This window comes from Dromiciops gliroides, chromosome 6, assembly GCF_019393635.1.
Source record: "Dromiciops gliroides isolate mDroGli1 chromosome 6, mDroGli1.pri, whole genome shotgun sequence".
In the NCBI taxonomy this organism is placed as follows: Eukaryota; Metazoa; Chordata; class Mammalia; order Microbiotheria; family Microbiotheriidae; genus Dromiciops; species Dromiciops gliroides.
In genome coordinates, this window is record NC_057866.1 from 55,925,915 (window position 1) to 55,949,384 (window position 23,470).

Sequence of the window (23,470 nt, forward strand, 5' to 3'; positions counted from 1 at the left end):
AGAGTAAATTGCCAAATGATGTCTCTTTTTATTTATTTCCTAAACAATCCCTGGGAATAGGATTCCACTGTATTTTAAGTTCAGTTTGGTGTTGAAAACTACCCTGAATTTAATAAGCCTCAGTCTTTGCTTCCCAAATTCTCACATACCACCCATTAATTTCTTTTGAGTTAAAAGTACCTTATCAAAAGAGAACGTTAATACTATGACATGAAAATAATAAACCTTTATTAGAGATGGCCGTTTCCATGACAGATTAGTAACGTGAAAATTAAAATGATCAATTTATTTAATAATGAAGTCTAAAACAAGGAAGCCAAAAATAGAATATTTGGAATTGTGGGGAGGAGATTTGGAGGGATGGGAAGAAGAGGTGGCAATAGGTGGCTTTTCTATAACCCCATTCAAGTATTGTCCACTCCTATATATAACACCAAAAACATATAACTGTTTCAGGTTTTATTTAAACTATTATAGGTCCATGACAGATTCAAGCACCTGGATGATGCTATCAGATTCACATGAGAATGGCTAACTATACAAATTGATGAGAAATAAAGGTTGTGGCATAGTGACACACTTGATCTCAACATTAAGAGAAACACATAAATCAGTATCAACTATACTGATTTTTTAGATGGCCAGCTGAGTCTTGTACCCAGGGCACAGAATTAGAAGGTCAAATGCCCAAATCTAAGTAATGGGACTTAGGAATGCCTTCTGATAACCTATGTATGGGGATAATAAACATTTTAACTGCTTGCCCTTCAAGAAAACGACATATTCAAAAAAGAAGACTTACTTATTAACATACAAGAAATACACAAAGACAACCATTATTCTGAAGTTTTGCATTTTGAATATCAATATGTGCACGTTTCATTTTTACAGATGTAATCAATTCTCTAGCTTGAGACCCAACAGCATTTAAATTAAAATAGCTTAGAATCCAATAACACAACACTTTGATACATGTTAGTGTGTGTGTATGTATATATATATATATAATATATATAAAACAACCCAAATCAACAATGACTAACTAGACAAATATTTAAGTTCAATGATCAATGCAAGATAAGAAACTAAGGATTTCTTTTAGAGGTGTCAATAGGTTGAGGGATGGCAAACCAACCTCTATGCACCATCTAGCTGCTGGCTTGTTTTTGGGAGTGGTATCAATAGTGGTCCCAGAGAGAGCTGTGCCTACTGATTGAATTAAGAGATAGATACTGTGATAGGCACAGAGACACACATGTGGTTGTTTAAATGCAAAAACAGAAGGAAATCAAGCACTTAGCACTATTACCAGGTGCAGGGGGGAAACTACATCAATATAATAAAAGTTTTAAAAATTAGGAAAAAACCGCATCAAATCAAGCCATATCAGCCGAATTAAGTTCTTTTAATAGATTGCATATATAGATGTTCATCCACACACTTCAATCAACTCTTTAAGAGCAGAACTTAGGTCCAATTTACATGCTTCAGAGAAGATAACCTTTCTCATTTTTACATTAAGGTCTTATATCCAGATTTCCACTTGTACATTGAGAGCCTTAAGAAAAAACAAAAGACACAGAGGGTGTTGCCATTTTTTAGCAGCAATGAAGTATCACTAACCCCTTTTTACATACCGAATTCAAGTCACTGTCAGAGGTGAGTGCACCACAGTCACCAGGTACAAAACTGCTAGTTCATTTTTAAATTAATAACTTGAAATTACCCCAGCCCCCCTCCCTATCACATCCCTTCTTTTTATAAACAGCAAACATTTTGCTATTTTATACATAGGCTAGCAGGCTTGTTTCAATATGAAAGTGCTAATTCATTTACAGATTTGTATCAGTTATGTAGTGCTACAATAAGTGTCCAATAATCTATATAGGAACAATCTTTGATAAATGGAAATGATGAAGATTAGGTAAGGCTATCCAGATTACCTTATTTACATCAAAAGAATAAAGACCCGATGGGGAGGGGGATGGGGAAGGGAAGGAAACTGGGCAAAATATTCATAAGTGTAAAAATTACATCTACCTTTGAGCTTGTACTGTAAATGAGACATTTTAAATAGTCCTGCAGCCCATGCCTATTTTTTTCCTCAGAAAAAGAAAAGCTGCCTTTATGACATCCCCTCATTTGTTTGCAGATCTCCACAGTGTGTCATTTGAAGCTCCAAAGTCAGGTTCTTCTTTTCTTCCAAAAAAAAAAAATGAAAACAACCCTCCCACCCCCAAACAAAACAAAAACTACCCACCCCTCCCCCTACCCCAACGAATACCCCTCCGGTTTACTTTCCAGTGCCAGGTTGAATGATCAGGTCCCACACTTCCTGGGTTTTCTGTCCAATCTATTGATCAATTAGTTTAGAGTGAGCTGTAGAGAACACAAACCAGTTCTGGAACCACTACTGGGAGGAACACAAGCTCTTTACTACAATCACACGGTAGCAGGAAAGAAAGGGATAATTCAATTCATCCCAGGGGCTGGACCTCCAAAATTGAATGAACTTGGCACAACTGGAGCGTTGAATTTGTATCCTCCATGTTTTTCAATCATTTTGGATTCTGGAAAACAAAACATTTATGTTAGATTTTTGAAAGAAAGTATTCATTATTACATAAAGAGGCAAAATTGTCTGTTGGCAGTCAAATAAGAATATTCAGTTTGACAACAGACTTCTCAGGTTAAGAATCCTAACAACCCCATAGCTCATAACAGACTTTTGCTATTGTAAAAAAGTCCAGTTGTGTAACCAATAAAATGCTACAGACATGACTGGAAAATGCTTTCCAATTATATGCAAAAGTTCAACTCATTCGGTGTGGCCTGTACAGCTACCAGGGATTTTGTTGTTCAGTTATATCTGACTCTTCATGACCACATTTGGCATTTTCTTGGCAAAGGCACTAGAGTGGTTTGCCATTTCCTTCTCCAGCTCATTTTACAAATGAGAAAACTGAGGCAAACAGGGTGAAGTGACTTGCCCAGGATCACAAAACTAATAAGTGTCTGAGGCCACATTTGAACTCAGGTCTTCCTGACTCCAGGCCTAGTTCTCTGTGCATTATGGTGCCTTGCAGTGGGGATACAAAGACAAAATGTAACAGTAGCTAACCTCAAGAAGGAAGATGGTAACAAGTAAAATTAGGAGAAGTAATGTAAGAGTACCAGAGTGAGTGGGGTTATCAGGAGCATCTGAACTCAGTCTTGAAGGAAGATAAGACAGAAGATGGAATGCTGAGTTCAAGAAAGCCAATACTGCATATGGCTGGATCAAGAGGGATTACATGAAATGAGGCCAGAAAGGTAAATGAGAACACAACTGGAAAAGCTTTGTGTATTGGGATGAGCAGTTTTATCTGCTGAAAGTTTCTGTGCAAGAAATTCTGTGATGAGATCTGTACATCAGGAAAATTATCTGGGCAGCTGAATAGAAAAAAGGGTTAGTTGAAAAACAAAAAAAGCATGAATGATTTTTTTACAAGATAATAGATTGGAGAAAAAGTAGACTGAGCAAACGATGTTAAATCTAGGATGGCAGTAGTGTGAGGGGAAAGGCTACAGATGGAATGGTGTGGAGGCTGAAGCAGTAAATTCTAGGTATTTGGGGTGAAGGAGATATTAGATTCAAAGAGGACTCAAGATTAAAAAGCTTAGTGAATGGGAGGAAGGGCATGCCCTCAACAAAAACACACAAAATTAGGAGGGGCAGCAGTTTAGGGAAGAAGAAAATGATTCATGTTTTGTGGAGGAGTTCGATTTTCTTACGGGACACCAAAGAAAGGACAGGAGACAATGACTAGAATACAGGAGAGAATAAGGAAATGAATATAAATATAGAATTCATCACCACAGACACACTATTTCAATCTTAGGAAGCAAAAGAAATATTTAAAGGAAAAAAGTATAAAGAAGTCTCTGATAGAATTTTGGAGCACCATCCATACTGAGTGGGCAGGAGGTGGGGCAAGCAAATGTGACTTCAAAGGGAAGGTCAAACAGGTAGGAAGAGCACCAGGAGAGTCAAGAAAGCCAATGGAACAAGAATTAAGAAGAAAGATTGCAGGGAAAGGGCCTGATGTAACATCAGGAGATCACTGGAGTCCTGGGAAATGACCGACTGTCAAATGAGTTCGGGAGCCACATACAGAAGGGTTGAGAAAAGAGGATGTTGGGGTAAATATAGAGATTCTCTGAGTTAAGGAAAAGGTTTACTTGAAGGCTGTGGGGAAAAATTAGAGACTGAAGATGAAAGAGAATAAATAACCAATAACTGGGCCAAATTAAGGCGTTGAATCTGGCAAGAAGGGCATGCATGCCATGCGTTCTTCACAGATAGGAGGAAAGGAAAGGCCGGGTAAAGAGGCAAAGGAGTTTAGGTGAAGAGCAGGAGAAAAGGCTCCCATCAGAGGGGTTCTGTTGTTTCAGCAAAACAGGAAGCAAAAGCAATCTTGAGATTGAGGGAAGGGCACTGATAAAGATTCTGAATAGCATTATCTACCTTATAGGATTTCTGTGAACAAAATACTTTAAAAAACTATATCCCTATGACTGATAATTAGTAGCTTGCTACCATATGATAGCACTCGGCACTCTTTAAAGCTATGAATAGAAAGCAATTTGGTGACTGTGCACGCAGTAAATTCAAGATGTCTAATGAAATAATAAGGATAATTATCATTAAAATTCTATTAATAGTGATAAATCACATTAACCATGTGGTCTGTAAGAAACAACATAAATATACATTTGGAGCAGAAGGGTTTTAACCAAAAATATGGCACTCAAAAAAGAATAAAGCATATGGAAGTACCGTGGGCTGCTCGTCTCTGGTCTGCCAGAGTTGCTATGTCTTGTAACTGTTTTCTTTGTTCTTCATTAAGACCGTGAGTCAGAGCTTGGTACCACACAGGATTACGATTCTGAATAGCTTAAAAAAAAAAAAAAAGGTAAAGAGAAAGAAATGAAAAATTATCACCAATCACACTATATAAGGTTTCATTTTTGCGTGTAGCAGCCACTCTAAATATAGGTAGTTATCTGGAGGAAGCCTTCCAAATCATGAGTTCTGAGCTGTTCGAGAGAGCATTGTTGAAGAGCTCCATTTTGCCCACCCTATAGAACCTCTCTCATTCCTCCTCCAATTTACACTATACTTAACTATACTTAAAACTGAGACCTTCAGCACCCACAGGTCTATAGAATGGTCACCTCAAATTAATATATAAATTACCATTTCAGAGAAGAAAATTTAAAAAACAACACCTAAAAGTTACAGGACACTGGATTTTTGGCATATTTTTTCTAAGCCTTCGGCACAACTGGTATAAAACAAAGTGATTAATATTTCAGTGAAAGTTATGATTTAAGCTGCTTTTGTTCAACAGTAATGACTCAACCTGCTTGAACACAGTGATGATATATATCACACCTTATTGAAGTAGCCCATTACATTTTCATATAGCTATTAAATGTCTTTGTATTGAGCATAAATTTATCTGAGCATTAAGCACCTGCTGTACTCTGGATAGTTAAAAAAAATTAATTAAAATTTAAAACTAATTCACAAATATCCATTTAGATCAACATATTCTAAATTAGATACCTACCTATTTTTAGGATGATTAACTAGTATAGAAAGTGTGCACAGATCTAAGAAGTTATAATTTGAGTCATATTGGATTTACTTACTCTGAAATATAGCTTTAAATATCTGATACTCATCAACAGGGTTCTCTTCATCATCAATTATTGTGGAATAGCCTTCCAGGGCAGTTTCTTCTGCGTCATCTTCTTCCCATTCTTCATCATCTCCATCTTCTCCTGCCTGCTTAGCCAGAATCTCTAAATATTCTTGCCCGTCTTCATCAATATCATCTTCATCACTTCCAAGCTCTTCTGTCAAAGAACAGGAATGTTTTTTTAACTTAAGATCATTTTAAATTACAAATTATAATACATTCACAGGAATAAGTATACTGTTAGTTCTACAACTCAACAATTTCAGGACACCATTAATCATTTTGAAAACCCATTTTAGAAGCAGACTTATAAGCTATAAGCAAGTTATTAAAGAAAACGTCAAAAGAAAATTTAAATACAAATGCAGTTAAAAACCCCACATACAACTACTTTTGAGAGGGTTCAGAGGACATTAGAAACCATATATAACATAGCCCTTGTTGATTAATTTTATGTAAAAAATTTATTTAGAAAGGAAGGTCCCTCAAACACTAAGACAATATGATTAAGGTCCCTTAACTTCAAATTCAGCTCTTTTCAGTATGATGCTGTATATTTCCTAATACCTTCATGGTGTTAATACCTCAAAGCATTAATAGAAATTAAAAATAATGATCCAATTGACATTCAGATCATAACTACCATATGTTAGAGTGTTATATAGGATCTAGTCTAAAGTCATCTTTAAAGAAAATGAGGATTCAGAAATTAAGTGACAAACCCAAGGTCACACAAATATTAACAAGAGCTCAAGAAGCACTTTTCCCAAGAATATAGAAAGAAAGAGAATTAGCTTGCAGTAAATTTTTCACTAGACAAAAATTTTCCCTACCACAAAAGTCCTATCTTCTGAAAAAATTTAAATTTCAAAAGATGACTCCTTCTCCATGACCTATTCCTTCCTTCTCCAAATTACCACCCAACTCAAATTCAGAAATTCTTATAATGACACAAGGGATGGAGAGAACAAAAGCTAATATACTCATCACTAAGGCTGTGGCACATCCATTACATCAAATAAGGACTCCGTTTTTTTCTGATAAAGACTAGGCAAAAGTTTAGTTCATAAAAACATGGCTGGAAGGAAATCTCAGTACGGGTCAACCCCCTCATTTTCTTAAATTTGAACCAGGACCCTTACTAACCTTCCCCTATAGTGGCATTAAATAGTCTTTTATCATCAACCAGGTCCCTATTACCAGCACAATTGTGCATCTAATAGGTGAAAAGGAGTACCCAGGGTCCACTTGATTTACCTTTGCATGGCAGGTGTGCTGGAATGTTAGTATGCAAGAGGGCTGCTGAGAGAGGTTGTTACAACTAATCCAACCTGAAGAGAAATGCATTTAGTAAACACTCTGTTATCTGGCACTCGATGAATCAAAAATCTCAACTAGGGCTTCTGGCCTTGCTCAGGACAAGTACTATGAAGTTCATGACCATGGTGATCCTATGGCAATGGGTAACTTTCAAGCACCTCCTTAATGCCCAAGGAGATTCATTCCCATTCAGGAGCTCTCTCAGCTAACCAGATTATCTGATGAATGAGAAAACAACCAAACTCTAGTCTCCCCAACTATGCCAGATAAGAGAGAGTTTACTGTACATTTCATTTTTTAAAAACAGACTAGGTTACTTGTAACTAAATTTGTTTATTTAAATCCCCAAGTGCCTAATTTTCATGGCAAAAATATATTCTGAAACTAGCTCCAAGAAAATACTCGTCCAAATATAAACACAATATTTTCTCCAAAATCTAGAGCTATATAACCAAAAATATACTATACTCCCTAAAAATGTATTTATTAGAATATATAATAATTATTTATTATCAAGTCTAATTTTAACCACAAACCATTAAAGCTGGAAGTGATCTTTGAGAACATTTCAATCAGCAAGATGGTGTGGGTGTGTGTGTGTGTGGGGGGGGGGGGTTGGTGTCAGACAACAGACTTTGCCCAAAGGTTCTAAGTGAGTCAGGTTACTGACGTCTAATGGGCAGTGAGTGCCCTTTCCCTGATACACCACACTAGATCACACACAAATGTGACAGCCCCACCATGGAGCCTGGGTCTTCTAATCCCAACTTGTTCTCTGCTGTAAGGCGCAAGTTGGGGACTTCATCATTTCAATCCCCTTACCTGTTTCTTCATCATCATCGGCTTCATCATCTTCATCACTATCATTTTCATGCTCTGCATGACAAGCATATGCTCTTTTTAACCCATTAAATAAAAGGATAAAAGCTGGAAGAATTTGTCCCGAAACCTGATTTAAAACTTGTGGTATTTGTTCCAAGTCAATAAGAGCACACAAGCCAAGAACACACATCTTTCGATCATGAAGCCTAAAAACAAAAACAGACATTTAGTGGCAAAAAGGTCTTCACGAAGTTTAGCTGAGATGCAGTTCTCCTTATTAAGTCACTTACCCCAAGAAACAATCAACATCATTAAGCCACTGTGTGATGAAGTGATTTGTGACAGGCTCAACATTGTTGGGAAACCGAAGATTTTCTAAGGTGTTGAGGAGCAGATGAGGGTTGTAATAGAGAGCTGCAATGGCAACCTGAAGACACATTGTTCGGAGTTCACTCGTCTTGACTTCTCTGGTCAGTCTCTCCAATGCAGCTTCCACAAACAAAGGAATACACTGTAAAGCAATAAATATATGTCTGGTATTTCCTCCCTGATATGCTAAAAAAATCAACACAGCTGGTATGTTACTGACCTGATCAATGCCACGTCCTTTACACTGTAGAATGATCACTTCCAATAACTTGGCAGCATGACATTCTGCATCTTCTCCTGCTACTCCTGTCAAGACCTATCAAAGTACAAGATAAAATTAGCATGAAGCTTCTGAAAATGAGGTCAAAGTACATAGGGTGGAGGACTTCCTCCTGCCCGTTCTCTTGGTGAGGTGAACTATACACACTAGCCGCTGCTCTTTCCCTGAGTGAAGGTTTGGGGCAACCAAGGAAAGAAGCAATAGATCCATAGAAAAAGCTGGTACTATTTAGCTATGAGATACTATTTACAATATACAAAAGGTATTTGCTTCAGTTAAAAATGTTCCTTCCTGGGGCAGCTAGATGGCGCAGTGGATAGAGCACCGGCCCTGGAGTCAGGAGTACCTGAGTTCAAATCCGGCCTCAGACACTTAACACTTACTAGCTGTGTGACCCTGGGCAAGTCACTTAACCCCAATTGCCTCACTAAAAAAAAAAAAAATGTTCCTTCCTACACTGTAAGAAGGAAAATGCCTTAAAAGATTTTTGTACAGTGCCTATACCTGGTGCCAACAAATCACAAGATTTAGCAAATGTCACATAATCCCACCTGCTCATTTTACACAATGAAATTAAAGAGAGAATGTTAATTTACAGCCTAGCCCATGAATGTCTTGCAAATAAATGATGCACAGTATGCTTGGAATGCTTAAGATCTTCATTACACATTTATTTGTCTTTCCATGAAAGGGCAATGCCTCTCAAGAGTCATTATTAGGCTGATTTTGCAATATCCAATACCTTTAAAAATGTAAAGGCATTTTCCTCAACAATTCTGTTCTGGGGGGCATGAATATTATTATTATTCTTTTATGACTAAAGAACCTGGAGTTCACCATGACAAGTTGTCTCACTCAGCTCAGAGGCACCTAACAGTAAACCAAGTGCTTTCTTTCCAACCTACATCATACCATACCTATGATCCTAGTTCTTGTCCTATATGCCTTTTAGCTCCAAGGATTCAAAGGAATAGTAGACAGCTGGAAGCTGTGGCACAGGATCCCTGAGTGATGATGGAGAACACCAGCCCCATCACAGAGGGGGGTCAGATACCACCGGAGGACCAGAGCAGGAGCACTGTCACTGATTCTGACAATCACTAAGTTGGGATACCTACCTTTTTGCACATGCTGTATATCATTTCAAGATACTTGGTATCCGACAAAAGAGTATCTGTGTCCACAGTTACATAATTATGGAGAAGAGGCATCATATCTGTGTTAAATAAAAATCATCAATTATACATGTGATGTGTTTCACTGTAACAAAAGGTTTTTTTCAGCTCTGTTGGAACAAGAGGATGCTAGCTTAGAGGAATTCATTTTTTAATTAAAAATAAAAAGCAAAACTCCTCATGTTAATGGAACATTTCAGGAAAAAACCCCTGTGCAATATGTACTGCTTGAACCCAGGTTTACTAAATGAGTCCTTTTTAGTAAGTTACTCTGCTTATTAACTATTCTCTATTAGGCTAAATTTATTAGAATCAAAGGCTTGGATGGGCAAAAGAATTTTATTTTCCCTGTGTGCTGATTCTGAGTGAAAAAAAGAAGAAAAAAATTTTTTTCAATTTTCCTTGTCTAAGAAAATTTTACCTGGGGACCAAAACAATTGATATTACAAAGAAGCCAGAATATTTCAAAGTTGACTTCTTACCTGTAAAATAATCAAATCCATCCTGCTGAAAGACTTCAAATACAAGAGGCAAAAGCTGCCACATCTGTGGAGAGACTTGCTGACAGGTCAAACTATGAGCTAAGGAAAAGATTTCCTCATAGAACTCTGAAACAGAATGAATTGTGAAGGAGTTACTTTGTTCACATAAAATTGGAATTATCTGACATCAGACCCCTTATTCCATACAAAATACATATATAAATATACCTAAAACATGCTGTTGTAAAACTGTACCAATGACTTGCAAACAGATGCCCTCTAGCTGCTGTGTTATCTGAAAGAGAATAGAAAAGTGAAATTATCACATCAGAACCCACTCCATGACTAAGTTTCTGCCTCCAAAATATCTAAAGTATCACAATTTCAAAACAAACAGATTCACTCTTAATTCTCAAATTGTACCCAACAAGCAGATTTTTTGTGATTGGAGAATGAACACCACCAAAAAAATTTTTTAAGTACAGAATAAGCAGGAAATATTTAAAATACTAGAAAAGATCAACTAAAATTAAAACTTAACAGGCACTGAGAAGAAAATGTAAATGCTGATGTTTGAGAGATACCCAAGATCACTGTTTCACCAGGTATGACAATATCAAGGATTCCTAACTGCATCTACCAGGAGGAAAAAAGCACCTGACAATCCACATGGCCATAAGGTGCTGTTTCATGTTTAACTTATTAGGGATCCAGATGCCTACTGAATAATATATGGTTTATTTTCCTTCTAAAATTTTTGTAACACTAGTTCCTTACCTAAATGCTGGTAGAGACTTGCTGAAGATAAACATATAGGAAGATACTGCCCTTGATAAATTCAAGGAACCTGACCCAAATAAACTGAATCCCAGAAAAGGACAAATGGAGGAAAGTAAAAGACCAAAGACATCAAAAGAATTGCCCATATCCTTTTGCCATCAAACCATGAGAGATGTGCATGGTTAGCTTTGGAGCAATCATTTTCTTACCTCTTTATGATCTTCCACCACACTAAGAAGGGTATCTATTGTGTTTAAGATTCCCATAGCTGTTACTGCTTTATCATCACTTCCTTCTTCGTCTGGCCCAGTCTGGATTACCTGGTTAAATGTCATGGCCTGGAACAGCAGAATGTCTGATTAACTAAACCAACACAAAGCATTACCTTTCTGAAAGTTGCCCATAACGATTATGGAAAGCTAACAAAATAAAATACCAGAATCCAAGTCATTCCCCAATTGAGAAATGGTCAAAGGATATGAAGAGGCAGTTTTCTGATGAAAAAAACCCAAAGCTATCTATTGCCTTATGAAAAAATGCTCTAAATCTCTATTGATTAGAGAAATGCAAATTAAAACAACTCTGAAGTACCACCTCACACCTACCAGATTGGCTAATATGACAAAAAAGGAAAATGATAAATGTTGGAGAAGCTGTGGGAAAATTGGAACACTAATGCATTGTTGGTGGAGCTGTGATCTAATCATTCTGGAGAATGATTTGGAATTATGCCCAAAGGGCTATAAAGCTGTGCATACCCTTTGACCCAGCAATATCACTATTGGGTCGTTTTCCTAAAGAGATCATAAAAGGGGGCAGCCAGGTGGCGCAGTGGATTAAGCACCGGCCCTGGATTCAGAAGTGCCTGAGTTCAAATCCGGCCTCCTGACTCCAGGGCCTGTGCTCTATCCACTGCGCCACCTAGCTGCCCCCCTTTTTTTCTTTTTTTGCTGGGCAATGAGGGTTAAGTGACTTGCCCAGGGTCACACAGCTAGTAAACGGCAAGTGTCTGAGGCTGGATTTGAACTCAGGTCCTCCTGAATCCAGGGCCGGTACTTTATCCAATGCACTACCTAGCTGTCCCTGGTAAATTCATTTTCAAAGAAATGGCACTGAAAGTCAGTCATTAACTGAAATATTACAACTTGGAGAGATTCACGGTCACTTTCTATCTAGGAAAGGTAAGATTTCCCCTTCTAAAACCAAATAACAGCTACTAGAGCTAGAATATTTGAAGAACTGATGTTTCAAAACAATAGTAAGCAGTAAGATATTCAGTGGTAAATATCTAAATTCTCCCAAGCAAAAGCAAACCCCTCCATCCTTGCAAATATCAGGACCCCAATGCTCTTAGAAACACAAGTTCACAGTTAGCAACCTGAGGGAAAAGAGCCTTGGGTGTATTGGATTTTTTTGTTTTTGTTTTGAATTTATGGCTTTTATGAAGTATGGGACTTACTCAGGTTGTAAAAGCACAATTTCCTGCAAACATATGGCTGGGTAACCTATAGAAGATAACACGTAAGGAAACGGTCTAAATTGCCATGTAAATGCTCAAACTAGAACGGAACCACTATGTACAATGAAATCAGAGAAATTCACAAGTGGAAAGGTCCTTATGAATCACTCAGTTAAACCCATCTTCTACCAAAGCCAGCTTCCCAGCACACAACACTTACCAAGTGCTGTGTCATTTCAACAGCAATGGGAGTAACCTCTTCACTGTATTCACAAATCATTTTCTGAATCACATTGGTGAGATCATCATTTTCTGTTTCTCTTATGATATGAAGAAGAGCCTGCATTACAGGCCTAATGAATGGTGTGATATATTCTTTAGCTGCAAGACAAAAAAAAGTTCACATTACTTATATACTACTTTTCATTGCTATCACAATGGACTTTCAGAAAAGGCCTCAGGAACCTTGGCTTTAAAGATGGCACACTGAGAAAGGGCCACTCAGCCCAGAAGTGGGGACATCCAAAACCAAACCTTCCATCTTCTGGCTCAAAAGACTTCCCTTCCCACTACTACATGCTGCCTTCCATTGGCCTGAGAAGAGGAAGTGATACCTCCACCCATGGTGATGCCCCACTGCCCAGAGCTACAGCTTTGGAATGTCTAGGAGGGAGACACCAAAAGATTTCCATTTCAGCTAGTCTACCTCTGTGTATAATTTCCTATTCATACATATGCAGAAAATTTATGTAAGATTTATATGAACTGAACAAACTGATACAGAGTGAAGTAAAAAGAATGAGGAAATTATACACCAAGTGAGGTTTCAACAACAGAAATGGAAAGGACAACAAAATGCACCTTCCCTCCACTGGAGGGACAGTGAAAGTGGAACATTGCTGAGGCTGTCAGAAGTTAGTAAGTGTGCCAGTTAGTTTCACAGAATTAAAAAAATTTTTTTCCTCTTTGGTACTAGAAAGGGGAGAGGGAGGGATACAGATGGAAATGAAGGCGATATATAAACCAAACCAATAAATACACATTTAAAGTCATCAATAAAAATGATTTGGGGCAAGTGGTAGCACAGTGGATAAAGCACTGGCCCCGGATTCAAATGCAGCCTGAGACACTTGACACAGTAGCTGTGTGACCCTGGACAAGTCATTTAACCCCCATTGCCTCGCCACCCTCCCCCAAAAAAAGAAGGTAAAAAAATTTAATTTATAGAGATTTCAATATAGTCTTACCTTTTTCCTGATTGCTAATCAGAACTTGAAGGGCAATAGCAGCTTCTACTTTCACAGGCATCTCCCTGTCATCAATCAGACATCGTCTTGTCAGTTCCAAGGCCGTCTGCAGGTTCTGGTCACTCTTGAACTTCACTTCACAGAAATAATGAAGCACCCAGCAAGCCTTGAAAAGATGTGGTTAACAAGTAAAAATGCCTCATCTCATTTCAACCCTATAGAATGATGTTTTTTTTCCATAAATAAATAGGAACAGGGGCAAAAAGAAGCCACATCATAACCAAGAGTTATTAAACATCAAAGTTTCTTGTCTGGGAGTTCGGAGGCTGACCAGTGGTAGGTTTGTCCGCAAAGACGTCACTAGGCCAGTACTATGATCCCAAGTTTCTCTCTGGCTGCAGGATTGTGTGTGGGCAGCAGCATCTGAATGCAAAACACAAGCAGATAATGCTACCAGACACAGATGGGAACTATGCACACGGAAGCTGCAGCCATTTAGGAAACCAACAGCCCACACGTAATTAAGTACCAAAAGGGAAAAGAGGGAGAAAAGCAAGTTTTAAAATATGCTTACCCTTGCTCTCATGTAGCCTAGTTCGCTGCTGAAGAGAGGGAACACATGATTTTGCAACATGTACTCCATTTGATCTTTGTAGATCTTTTTCTGTTGATACATAAGGATGATAAATTTTTGCTGAACTTAATTCCCCTTTAACTATTTCTTTCAAAAAAGCCAATGTAAAGTTAAAACTAAAATTGTATATCACAACGACAGAAAAAAAAACCTTATACTAAATCTTCCTAGTCATCCATTGGGCTTGGTACTAAAATCTAATTTCTCAGGGTTAATATATCATTTAGAAGGCCTACAACACAATCCCAAATGCCTAACAACTCATCCCTCCAAACACAGCTTAAAACCCAAACAGACTTTACATGTACATTTGTGTGTGCACACATGCATACATACCCAAAATCAATCACCTGGGCTTATTAATACAAATCAAAGTTTAGAACTTATTAACTTGTAAATGTTTTTTGTCAAGCCCTTTGATTGCAAATGTAAAAAGAACTCTAGGTGTACAACTCCTTACACAGAACAAGGGGATCTGAAAGAACAGACTTCAAGCCAGCAGAGAGCAATGAGAGCCTCAGTGCCAACAAGCTTACAGCTATCATATGTCAAGAATAGGACCTGAGAACTCACACCTCTAGTTCCATGGCCTGCTTTTTATCCCTTTATCCCTCTCATTCCTTGTATAACAAAAATATAAAACGGGTCCCCCAAGTAAGAAGTCTACTAGGAAATGTGTTCCCCCAAATTAGGTTATAGTTTATGCCTCCTTTGAGAGCTCACAGCTGTTCCATGCTTGAACTAAAAGCAGGGCAGGAAGGTCACAAAGGTCTTATTTTCCTCAAATGTCAATGGCATGTACATGTGTCCACGATGCATCAATGAACCAAAACTGGTCCAGCCTGATCAGATTCACAAAAGAATGCTGCCATACCCCCACCCCCATGCCTCTATACCTTTAGCAGGATTTCAGCCAAAGAACCAATCATATGCAGAGCACCATCTTTTTTCCGAGGATCAGCATTTGGCTCTGTAAGAATCTGATAGCAAAATCCCATTGTTTTCTGCAAAACCTAGATTAAAGACAAAGGCCAACATGCTGAGTACTCAAAACTAAAAAATTTTAAAGGATTCATGATATTCACCAACACAACAGAGAGCAACAATATAAGGAAAGGCAGTTACAAATTAAAAGTAAATTTGTATAGCAGTTGTCTTTGTATTAGCATTTTAGAGCAATCAATCAATGGCTGTAAATGGGCATTTTGCCTTAAAAAAATTAACTTACCTCTTTTCTCTTACTACAAGCTGTAAATAAGAGTGTTTGGGCAGCAGTAGTGGGGGAAATGAAGTCTTCAAACACATCTATAAAACAAATTGTATAAGAACATCTTAAATTACAGTAATTCCCAGCAGCTATTATCAATGAAAAATGTCTTATAAAATATGATCTGAGGGGGCAGCTAGGTGGCACAGTGGATAAAGCACCGGCCTTGGATTCAGAAGGACTTGAGTTCAAATCTGACCTCAGACACTTGACACTTACTAGTTGTGTGACCCTGGGCAAGTCAATTAACCCTCATTGCCCCAGAACAACAACAACAGCAGCAAATAAATAAATAAACTAACCAAAAACAAACAAAAAACCCCCCCACCACAAGATTTGAGTTCAATTATTATTTATTCCACTCTGTGTCCATATAAAGTATAAAGATACAACATGGATGCTCCCTCAAACTTCAAAACCTCCCAATTCTTCAACCAATCCCATGAACTGCTTTACTGGACCCTGCTCCAGAGAGGGGTGGTCACAAACTTGAGCTCATCATCACCCACAAATGTTCCATTTCCCTAATTAGGAACTTGGTCATTCCCTTATCCGATCATGACCTCCTATCATTCCTCCTCCCTCCAGAAACTATTCTTCATTCTCAGTAAAACCCTCAGGAGATTCTCTGGCCATTTCCCCTGTTCTGACTTTACTTTCCAGCAGCCCAAGTGTTAAATTATATCAATGCTCCACTATCACTCACTCTCTAATTCTTTGCCCCCTTATTTTATTGCCCAACATCAGTCTTGGTGTTCACACTAACTGCCACCTTTACTCCTACCTAGAGCTGAAGAACAAAGGTGGAAGCAGTCTTGTTGACTGGCTACACTATGAATTCCTTTTATCAAATTTCATCTAGGCAGTCCTTTTATTTCCCTCTAACTGATTCTGTATTTCACTCCACAAAGAATCCACTCCAGATTTCCTCTTCCTTCCCCAACCTCTCAGTTAAGGACCTTGACACTTTCCTGAGAAAATCCAGGCCACTCAAAATGAGCTCTTTCTAGGTTATATCGCCATTGTGCCCTAGGACCTTTTAAATCTACTTTTAATATGATTCTATCACTGACCCAGAGGCCCAATTTCTAGACTTTCTTCTGAATTCTCACATTTTTAACTTGAGTGTCACTTCTGGAGTATCTTAAAATGAAGACAATGACCTTTCTGTTCAGCTCTACGGAAAGGAGCTAACGACTCATGCTATAACACTTGCCAGAAGAGCACTGGGTGAGGGTAGCAGGACTGGCCTCAGACACAATGCTAATTTTGCACTAGGAACATGGATATTCACTTAGCAATGCTTTATGACCAATGTTGTATTCATGCTTGTTCCAAATACAATATGCAATTAATACAGGTTCAACTGGGATGCAATTTTTTTAAATGCCCAATTCCTTACCAAACTTCATGCGTATATATTCATAAGGATCTTCTTGCCAGAGCTCTTCATCAGCATCTGTATAGCACATCAACGGAAAAATAACATCTTGGATAATGCCCTGTAATTTAAAAGTTAAAAGTGACCATTTTAGACTTCAAGGACTACTCTTCTTTAAACTCTAATATGTAAATCCTATTAAAAAGAATGCATTTGTCTCAAGTCATTAGTTATCTGCCCAATGAGTTATTTAACCTCATCCTTTCTTCAAATTATAAATATATGAGGGTAGCAGGCATATTCTGGATATTTTAAGAACTCAGTGGTACTTTACTATGTAATTAATTTTAGGCCAAACTCATCAAGTTTGAGAGTTCTACTATAAAAAAGTCACAGAAATAGTGGCCAATTACAACAGGAAACGAATCCATTTCCATGTCTTTTTCTATATGCATACACAAACATCATATTTCAGTAACTGCAAATCTTTAGAAAGAGACTCTACTTGTATATGAGGTTTCAAGTTCTTCCATGTGACGGCGTGTGACACTCCTTGATTGATGTAGTTCAGTGTCTGCTGTAGAACTCGAGGAGCCATATATTGTTTTTCTTTGTACTGATACAGCACCTTTAGCAATACCTATGGAGTGAAAATGTGACAGTTTAATATATGTGATAACATAAGACAGAGAGGAGTATTTAGCAATAAAAGCATAGCCCCCAAATCAGATACTAAAATACTAATGCTTATATCATAAATCATGACATGTAAGAGAAGGCACATATTTGGATATGGCCAAAAAAGGAATCTGACTTGACTATGCATATTTTCCAGAAGGGTTTTGTTTTTCTTTTTCTCAACCAAGAGTAGAAGGGGTAAGGAGAGAAAATAAATTCCTGTTAATTAAAAAAAAAAATGGAAAAAGAATTAAGTTAGGAGGAACGGTGTTTTTAGTAGATACTTAATAAATGCTTAAATTTTTAAAATTGTGTTATTTTTAAAGAAATTCATTAAAACATTTATTAGGAGTAAATTTATGGTGTGCAAAAAGTACACAGTAAATATTTAGTGATTATATAAATGAGAGAAACGTATGGTTAAAAACTTAGATTATCTGGGTAATTAAGCAAAGGAAATCAGAAAACTAAGAAGAGCATAATGTAAATAAATCTAAAAAAAATGCTGCATTTCTTACTGTAAAAAATTTCTATACTTCATTTCTATACTATGAATATTGCATCCACTGATGCAGCCCCTTCAAATCTTTAGTGGATGATTTCCACCAACTGCTGTGGCCAAAAGAATTCATGACCTACCTGGTCAGTCAAGTAGTAGTCATTAATTACCTACTCTGTGCCAGGCACTGTGCCAAGTTCCTGGGATACAAAGAAAGATAGTGCCTGCTCTCAAGGAGTTCACACTACGACAACATGCAAACAAGTATGTACAATCAAGCTACATATTGGGTAAATTGGGAAAATCAAAAGAGGAAGGCAATGGCAATGAGGGAGAATAGGGAAAGGCTTCTTTTTAAAGGTGGGATTTTAGCTAGGACATGAAGGAAGACAGGTGGCAGAAACGAGGAGAATGAGAGTTCACAGAATGAAGAGCTGGATGGTCTCATGTGAGGAACAGTCAGGAGGCCCATGTCACTAGAATGCAGAGTGCATGGCAGTAAGGTGGAAGAAAGACTAGAAAGGAAAGAGAAGACTGGGTTATGAAAGGTTCCAAATGCCAAAGTGCATTTTGTATTAGGATCCAAGGTGACAGGGAGGCCCTGAAGAGGACAAAGTAGAGGGCTGACATGGTCAGACCTGGTGGCCAGCCTTCTGGAATTGAGCCTCTCTATATTGATTACATAGATTAGTGGTCTGGTGATAGTCCAAACACAAGCCTTTCCAGCCTGCAAATTATCACAAGAGTTGAAACTTAGTTAGCAATGCAGTCAAATACAGGTTCACCATCATGCCATGATGAGGCATTAGGGTATTTTAACTCTGCTAATCTCTAAGATGAGGGCTTTTTACCTGCTGGACACCAACTGCAAATGCTTTTAGGAAGACTTCAGCAAATTCATTATACTCCTTGGAAACATTGCCAGGGCTCCCATACCTAAAACAAAGTAAGAATCTCCAATAATCTCTTGCTATGCTTTAAAATCCACCTTTGGGGATTTTGGTGGGGAACACTTTTAATTACTGGTCACAAGGAAAGCTTACCTTTCAAAAAGCCTTGCCAAGATATGTAAAGCCCACTTCTTGCATTTCCACCATGGTAATTCTGGCCGATCATCCTCTTCAACTTGAAGGGTTTCCTTTTTAGAAAAGATTTTGACTATGATGATTTTTTTTTTTTTTTGGTGAGGCAATTGGGGTTAAGTGACTTGCCTAGGGTCACACAGCTAGTAAGTGTTAAGTGTCTGATGCCGGATTTGAACTCAGGTCCTCGTGACTTCAGGGCCAGTGCTCTAACCCCTGTGCCACCTAGCTGCCCTATGATGATTTTTTAAAATTACATTAAGTAGAAGCCCCGTTATGCTACAACCATACCTATGGAAACCAAAATGATTTCCCAATGTAAAAATTTTTTCATTTAAATAAAGCAAGCTAGGAGTGATATAGTACCATTTATATGGGTAAACTTCAAGTAATTTCTGCAAATCATGGTGATTTGTATTATAAAACTTCCAGACAAGGCGGTGGCCACTTGAGGGAAAATTAGTCTTTAGGTAAATCTAAGAAGGAACACCATCCTTCCAACTATTACTAACAATAAGTTTAAAATCTGAAATCCTATAAGGAACTCTGATTCAACCAATAAATAATTTAAACAGTGCTTTCAAATCTTACTTCTTTTTTCGGGCAGGGTGGGGCAATGGGGATTAAGTGATTTGCCCAGGGTCACACAGCTAGTAAGTGTCAAGTGTCTGAGGCCATATTTGAACTCAGGTCCTTCTGAATCCAGGGCCGATTTATCCACTGTGCCACCTAGCTGTCCCCCTTACTTCATTTTGAAATAGACAAATTGTCATAGCATGCAAATATCAGAACCTAATGAGCAATAACTATAAAAATGTCACCTAAAAAAATGTTTGGGGCCCGTTCCTTGAGAAGGACAGGATGGCTAAACAGCTTGAGACACACACTAGCTAAATGACCAGAGAAAATCGCTGAACTTTTTTTTTGGGGGGGTTTGGTTTTTGTGGGGCAGTGGGGGTTAAGTGACTTGCCCAAGGTCACACAGCTAGTAAATGTCAAGTGTCTGAGGATGAATTTGAACTCAGGTTCTCCTGAATCCAGGGCCAGTGCTTTATCCACTGCGCCACCTAGCCGGCCCCCCCAATCGCTTAACTTCTTAGTGCCCTAGAGAAAAAATGGCAGAAAAGTTTTGTCAGTGAGACCCATGAGTTCTCTACACTGACGAAAATCAAAGGACTTTACAAATTCTTCTCTTAAAAAGACCTTTTCCTTATCCTAAGTAGATTAGACAGAGGTTCTCCAGATGCTAAACATAGAGGTGTTCCATAGAAACATTTGTCACCTTTCGTTTACTCATTTGCTATAGAGAACTGTGACTACAGCTCCTGTCTAATCTTCTAGACTGAGAAACAAGCACATGAAATACCCAGAAGTAAAGAGACAGCAAGAAAGAACCAGCAGCAAGGCTTCTTTGGGGTCACACCGGGACAAGGCCAGACCCGAGATGAGGATCCAGGTGCTCCCTCTCTTTAGCTTAAGTGGTGCCTGCATGTATTAAAGGTCTGCTGGCAGTAGGCTTTTTACTAAATCAACACGATAGTCTTCAAAAACTAATTCTGAGACTAAGGTCTATAGTCTGCACCAGGGGCTGAACACACCCATGGCTGAAACCAGACCTCAGGCAAGCAAGACTCTAATGATGCCCGACCACAACTAGAGCTAGAAAGCTGGAGAGGCTTTGGCTCCAACCTAACAGTGACAAAAGATCTGACTTGTGAATTCTCCCACTATGGAACACACCTCATGTTCTTCTAAGACAGTTTCTCTCACATGTCACTTTGTGGTTGGTGACAAATTGATGAAATGGAAGGATGGATAGCTACATGGGTGTGGTTAAAGACCACAAAAATATTCTTAATTCCTGATTCAGAACATTGAAATCTTTAATCAAGTTCAAACCACCAATACAAAATGATTATCCAAGCCCGTCCTCTCCAAATGATCTGAGCCAGAGCCCAACCAGCTTCCTTTCCTCTAACTGCCTTAAACTGCCTCAAGACCAACAAGGAAAGAAACTACTATCTCAGCCACAGTGTGGCAGGAAGACATCAACCATTCGGCCTGCACCCAGCTCCTACTCTGCCAGGGAGAATGGCCCTTCTCACACATATCAAAATGGAGACATTTTGGAAAAAGCTGATGAAATGTTCCGTGGAACATTTCAAAAATGCCTAAGCTGACCGCTCTCCACCCCATCTTCCCCAGAGGGCATATACTTACAGGAGGCACGTCCCTGTTTACAACTGTCTTTAGAATTTCTATCCACTCTGTCAAATTCGCTTGATTTATCAGCTCCAGTGGAAGAGTATACTGTAAAAGAAAAAAAATTATTTGAATCCATCAAATACACCAAAAATGTTCACTTACCCATCAAAAAAACTTTGTTTTTTTAAATTTTCTGCTTCCAACTAGTAAAAACATCCCTCATTACCAACTCCAATCTTTTCTTCTCATTAAAAATAACCAACCCTAAAAAAACCCTTTGTTCATGTTCCATTAGAAGATATCTTTACTAAATGATTTTATTTTATTTTAGATAACTGGTCCTATCAATATAACTTAACCTGGGAAAAGTGGATTCTCTAGTGACTGCAGATTATCTTTCTATAAATAAAAGTGTGAACAAGGTACTAAAAGGCCCCAAGGAAAGTATCTAAGGGAGGACAGATCCTTTATGGAAGACACTGAGACAGACAGACAGACACACACACACACACACACACACACACACACACACACAAAGACATCCACCCTCAATGAAAGTATGAGTCAAGAGTACCTGAACAAGGGCATAGAAGATCTTGAATATTTGTTTCTGAATGAGGACTGATTGATCAGATTGATCAGGAAGAAGCTGAATAAAACGATCCTTCAAAACTGGTAGGAAGTGCTGCATTGCTGCTACCAATGGACTCCGTTCTTCTGGCTTCTTGTACCTTTAGGTTCAAATACAAAAAGAAGCCATAATTTAAAATCACAATTATATGTAAAAACAACAACAACCACAAATACTTTGCACCCAATGAGACAGAAACACCATCCTTGAGAACACCTAAGGAAAACCAAACTTATTTCAAACACAAGGGCAGGGGCAGCTAGATGGCACAGTAGATAAAGCACCAGCTCTGGATTCAGGATATCCTGAATTCAAATCCAACCTCAGACACCTGACATTTACTAGCTGTGTGACCCTGGGCAAGTCACTTAACCCTCATTGCCCTGCCAAACAAACACAAGGGCAACTGCGGAGACACACCTATGCTGACAGGTAATATCAAAAGTAGCTGAGATGTGAAATTAGAAATTTATACTGTATTTTTATCCTTTAGATATTTCATTCAGTGTCATTTGGGTAAAGGTTACAAGTTCTCAATTAGAAGAGGAAAGCCTCAGACACAAAACTGGTATTATCAATTGTGTTGTCTAAATGAGACCACAGGCTCAGAAGTGTATGGGCCTGACCAAAGACATGTAACTAGTGATTTGGCAGAGTGAAGTCTCATACTTCAAATTCAGCCTCAGACACTTGACACTTACTAGCTGTGTGACCCTGGGCAAGTCACTTAACCCCAATTGCCTCAATCCCCCCCCCCCCAAAGCTGTGTCCTATGGATTGAGCAAAGTGAAACTAGACAAAAATAAAGCAACACTGGGCAGGCCCAAACACAGATGAAAATTAGAAAATTAGAATATAAGATTACCAAACCAGCACTCGAGAAAAGGTTATTTTTAATATCAAGGTGACTGGTAAAGAAGATTAATCAATAACACAGGGCTATGACCGACAACATGGAAGTTATTTTAAGTATGCAAACTGAATTAAGTAATATGTATACCTCATTACATTCAGTAAAGGTGATGCTTGAGACAACACAACTCAGAAAAATAACTTTGGCAAGTCAATTACAGTTTTTATATGTACACATGGCATTCTAAAAGTATGTAACAAAAAGTTCTATGTTATCAGTCTTTAAACTGGATAAAACTCTAACACAATTAAGGACTGAAATTTCCTTTAAGCAACATAATTTTCCGTCCTATAAAATGAAGTCATTTCAATTTCTGGGTGACAGTACTTTTTGTACTATATAAATGCAAATTCCGGCCATGGAGAAATCCTTAAACTGATTGTGAGTGAACTGAAGTTTATGATCTAGTCAATGAAGATGTATCCTATGCTAATAAGATGATCTGTGCACACTTATGTTACTTTAATAGTTACCCCCCTTCCACCTAGAAACTTTCCTC

The 23,470-nt window shown here is 38.2% G+C and overlaps 1 protein-coding gene and 1 non-coding gene across 3 annotated transcripts in view; both read right to left on the reverse strand.

Moving 5' to 3' along the window:
- Nucleotides 1-1,386: 1,386 nt before the first annotated feature.
- IPO7 (importin 7) overlaps nucleotides 1,387-23,470 on the reverse strand; it is a 54,138-nt gene continuing 32,054 nt past the window's right edge. Inside the window, exons 5-25 of one of the 2 annotated variants that reach the window (XM_043970094.1) lie at nucleotides 22,002-22,158; nucleotides 21,443-21,532; nucleotides 19,184-19,278; nucleotides 18,992-19,076; nucleotides 17,469-17,603; nucleotides 16,985-17,084; nucleotides 15,544-15,620; nucleotides 15,212-15,328; nucleotides 14,256-14,345; nucleotides 13,682-13,847; nucleotides 12,655-12,815; nucleotides 11,185-11,313; nucleotides 10,424-10,490; nucleotides 10,196-10,321; nucleotides 9,657-9,754; nucleotides 8,479-8,574; nucleotides 8,180-8,400; nucleotides 7,890-8,095; nucleotides 5,698-5,901; nucleotides 4,820-4,936; nucleotides 1,387-2,570 (exon numbers count right to left, since the gene is read on the reverse strand). In XM_043970094.1, the coding sequence (XP_043826029.1) occupies nucleotides 2,473-2,570; nucleotides 4,820-4,936; nucleotides 5,698-5,901; nucleotides 7,890-8,095; nucleotides 8,180-8,400; nucleotides 8,479-8,574; nucleotides 9,657-9,754; nucleotides 10,196-10,321; nucleotides 10,424-10,490; nucleotides 11,185-11,313; nucleotides 12,655-12,815; nucleotides 13,682-13,847; nucleotides 14,256-14,345; nucleotides 15,212-15,328; nucleotides 15,544-15,620; nucleotides 16,985-17,084; nucleotides 17,469-17,603; nucleotides 18,992-19,076; nucleotides 19,184-19,278; nucleotides 21,443-21,532; nucleotides 22,002-22,158 (2,635 nt within the window). In that variant the 3' untranslated portion in view covers nucleotides 1,387-2,472. Of the gene's footprint in view, nucleotides 2,571-4,819; nucleotides 4,937-5,697; nucleotides 5,905-7,889; nucleotides 8,096-8,179; nucleotides 8,401-8,478; nucleotides 8,575-9,656; nucleotides 9,755-10,195; nucleotides 10,322-10,423; nucleotides 10,491-11,184; nucleotides 11,314-12,654; nucleotides 12,816-13,681; nucleotides 13,848-14,255; nucleotides 14,346-15,211; nucleotides 15,329-15,543; nucleotides 15,621-16,984; nucleotides 17,085-17,468; nucleotides 17,604-18,991; nucleotides 19,077-19,183; nucleotides 19,279-21,442; nucleotides 21,533-22,001; nucleotides 22,159-23,470 lie in introns of both variants that reach the window. The other variant, XM_043970093.1, reaches the window with a different exon arrangement.
- LOC122733149 lies at nucleotides 13,987-14,169 on the reverse strand. The gene has a single exon (XR_006353742.1). It is a non-coding gene; the product is annotated as a small nucleolar RNA SNORA23 (small nucleolar RNA).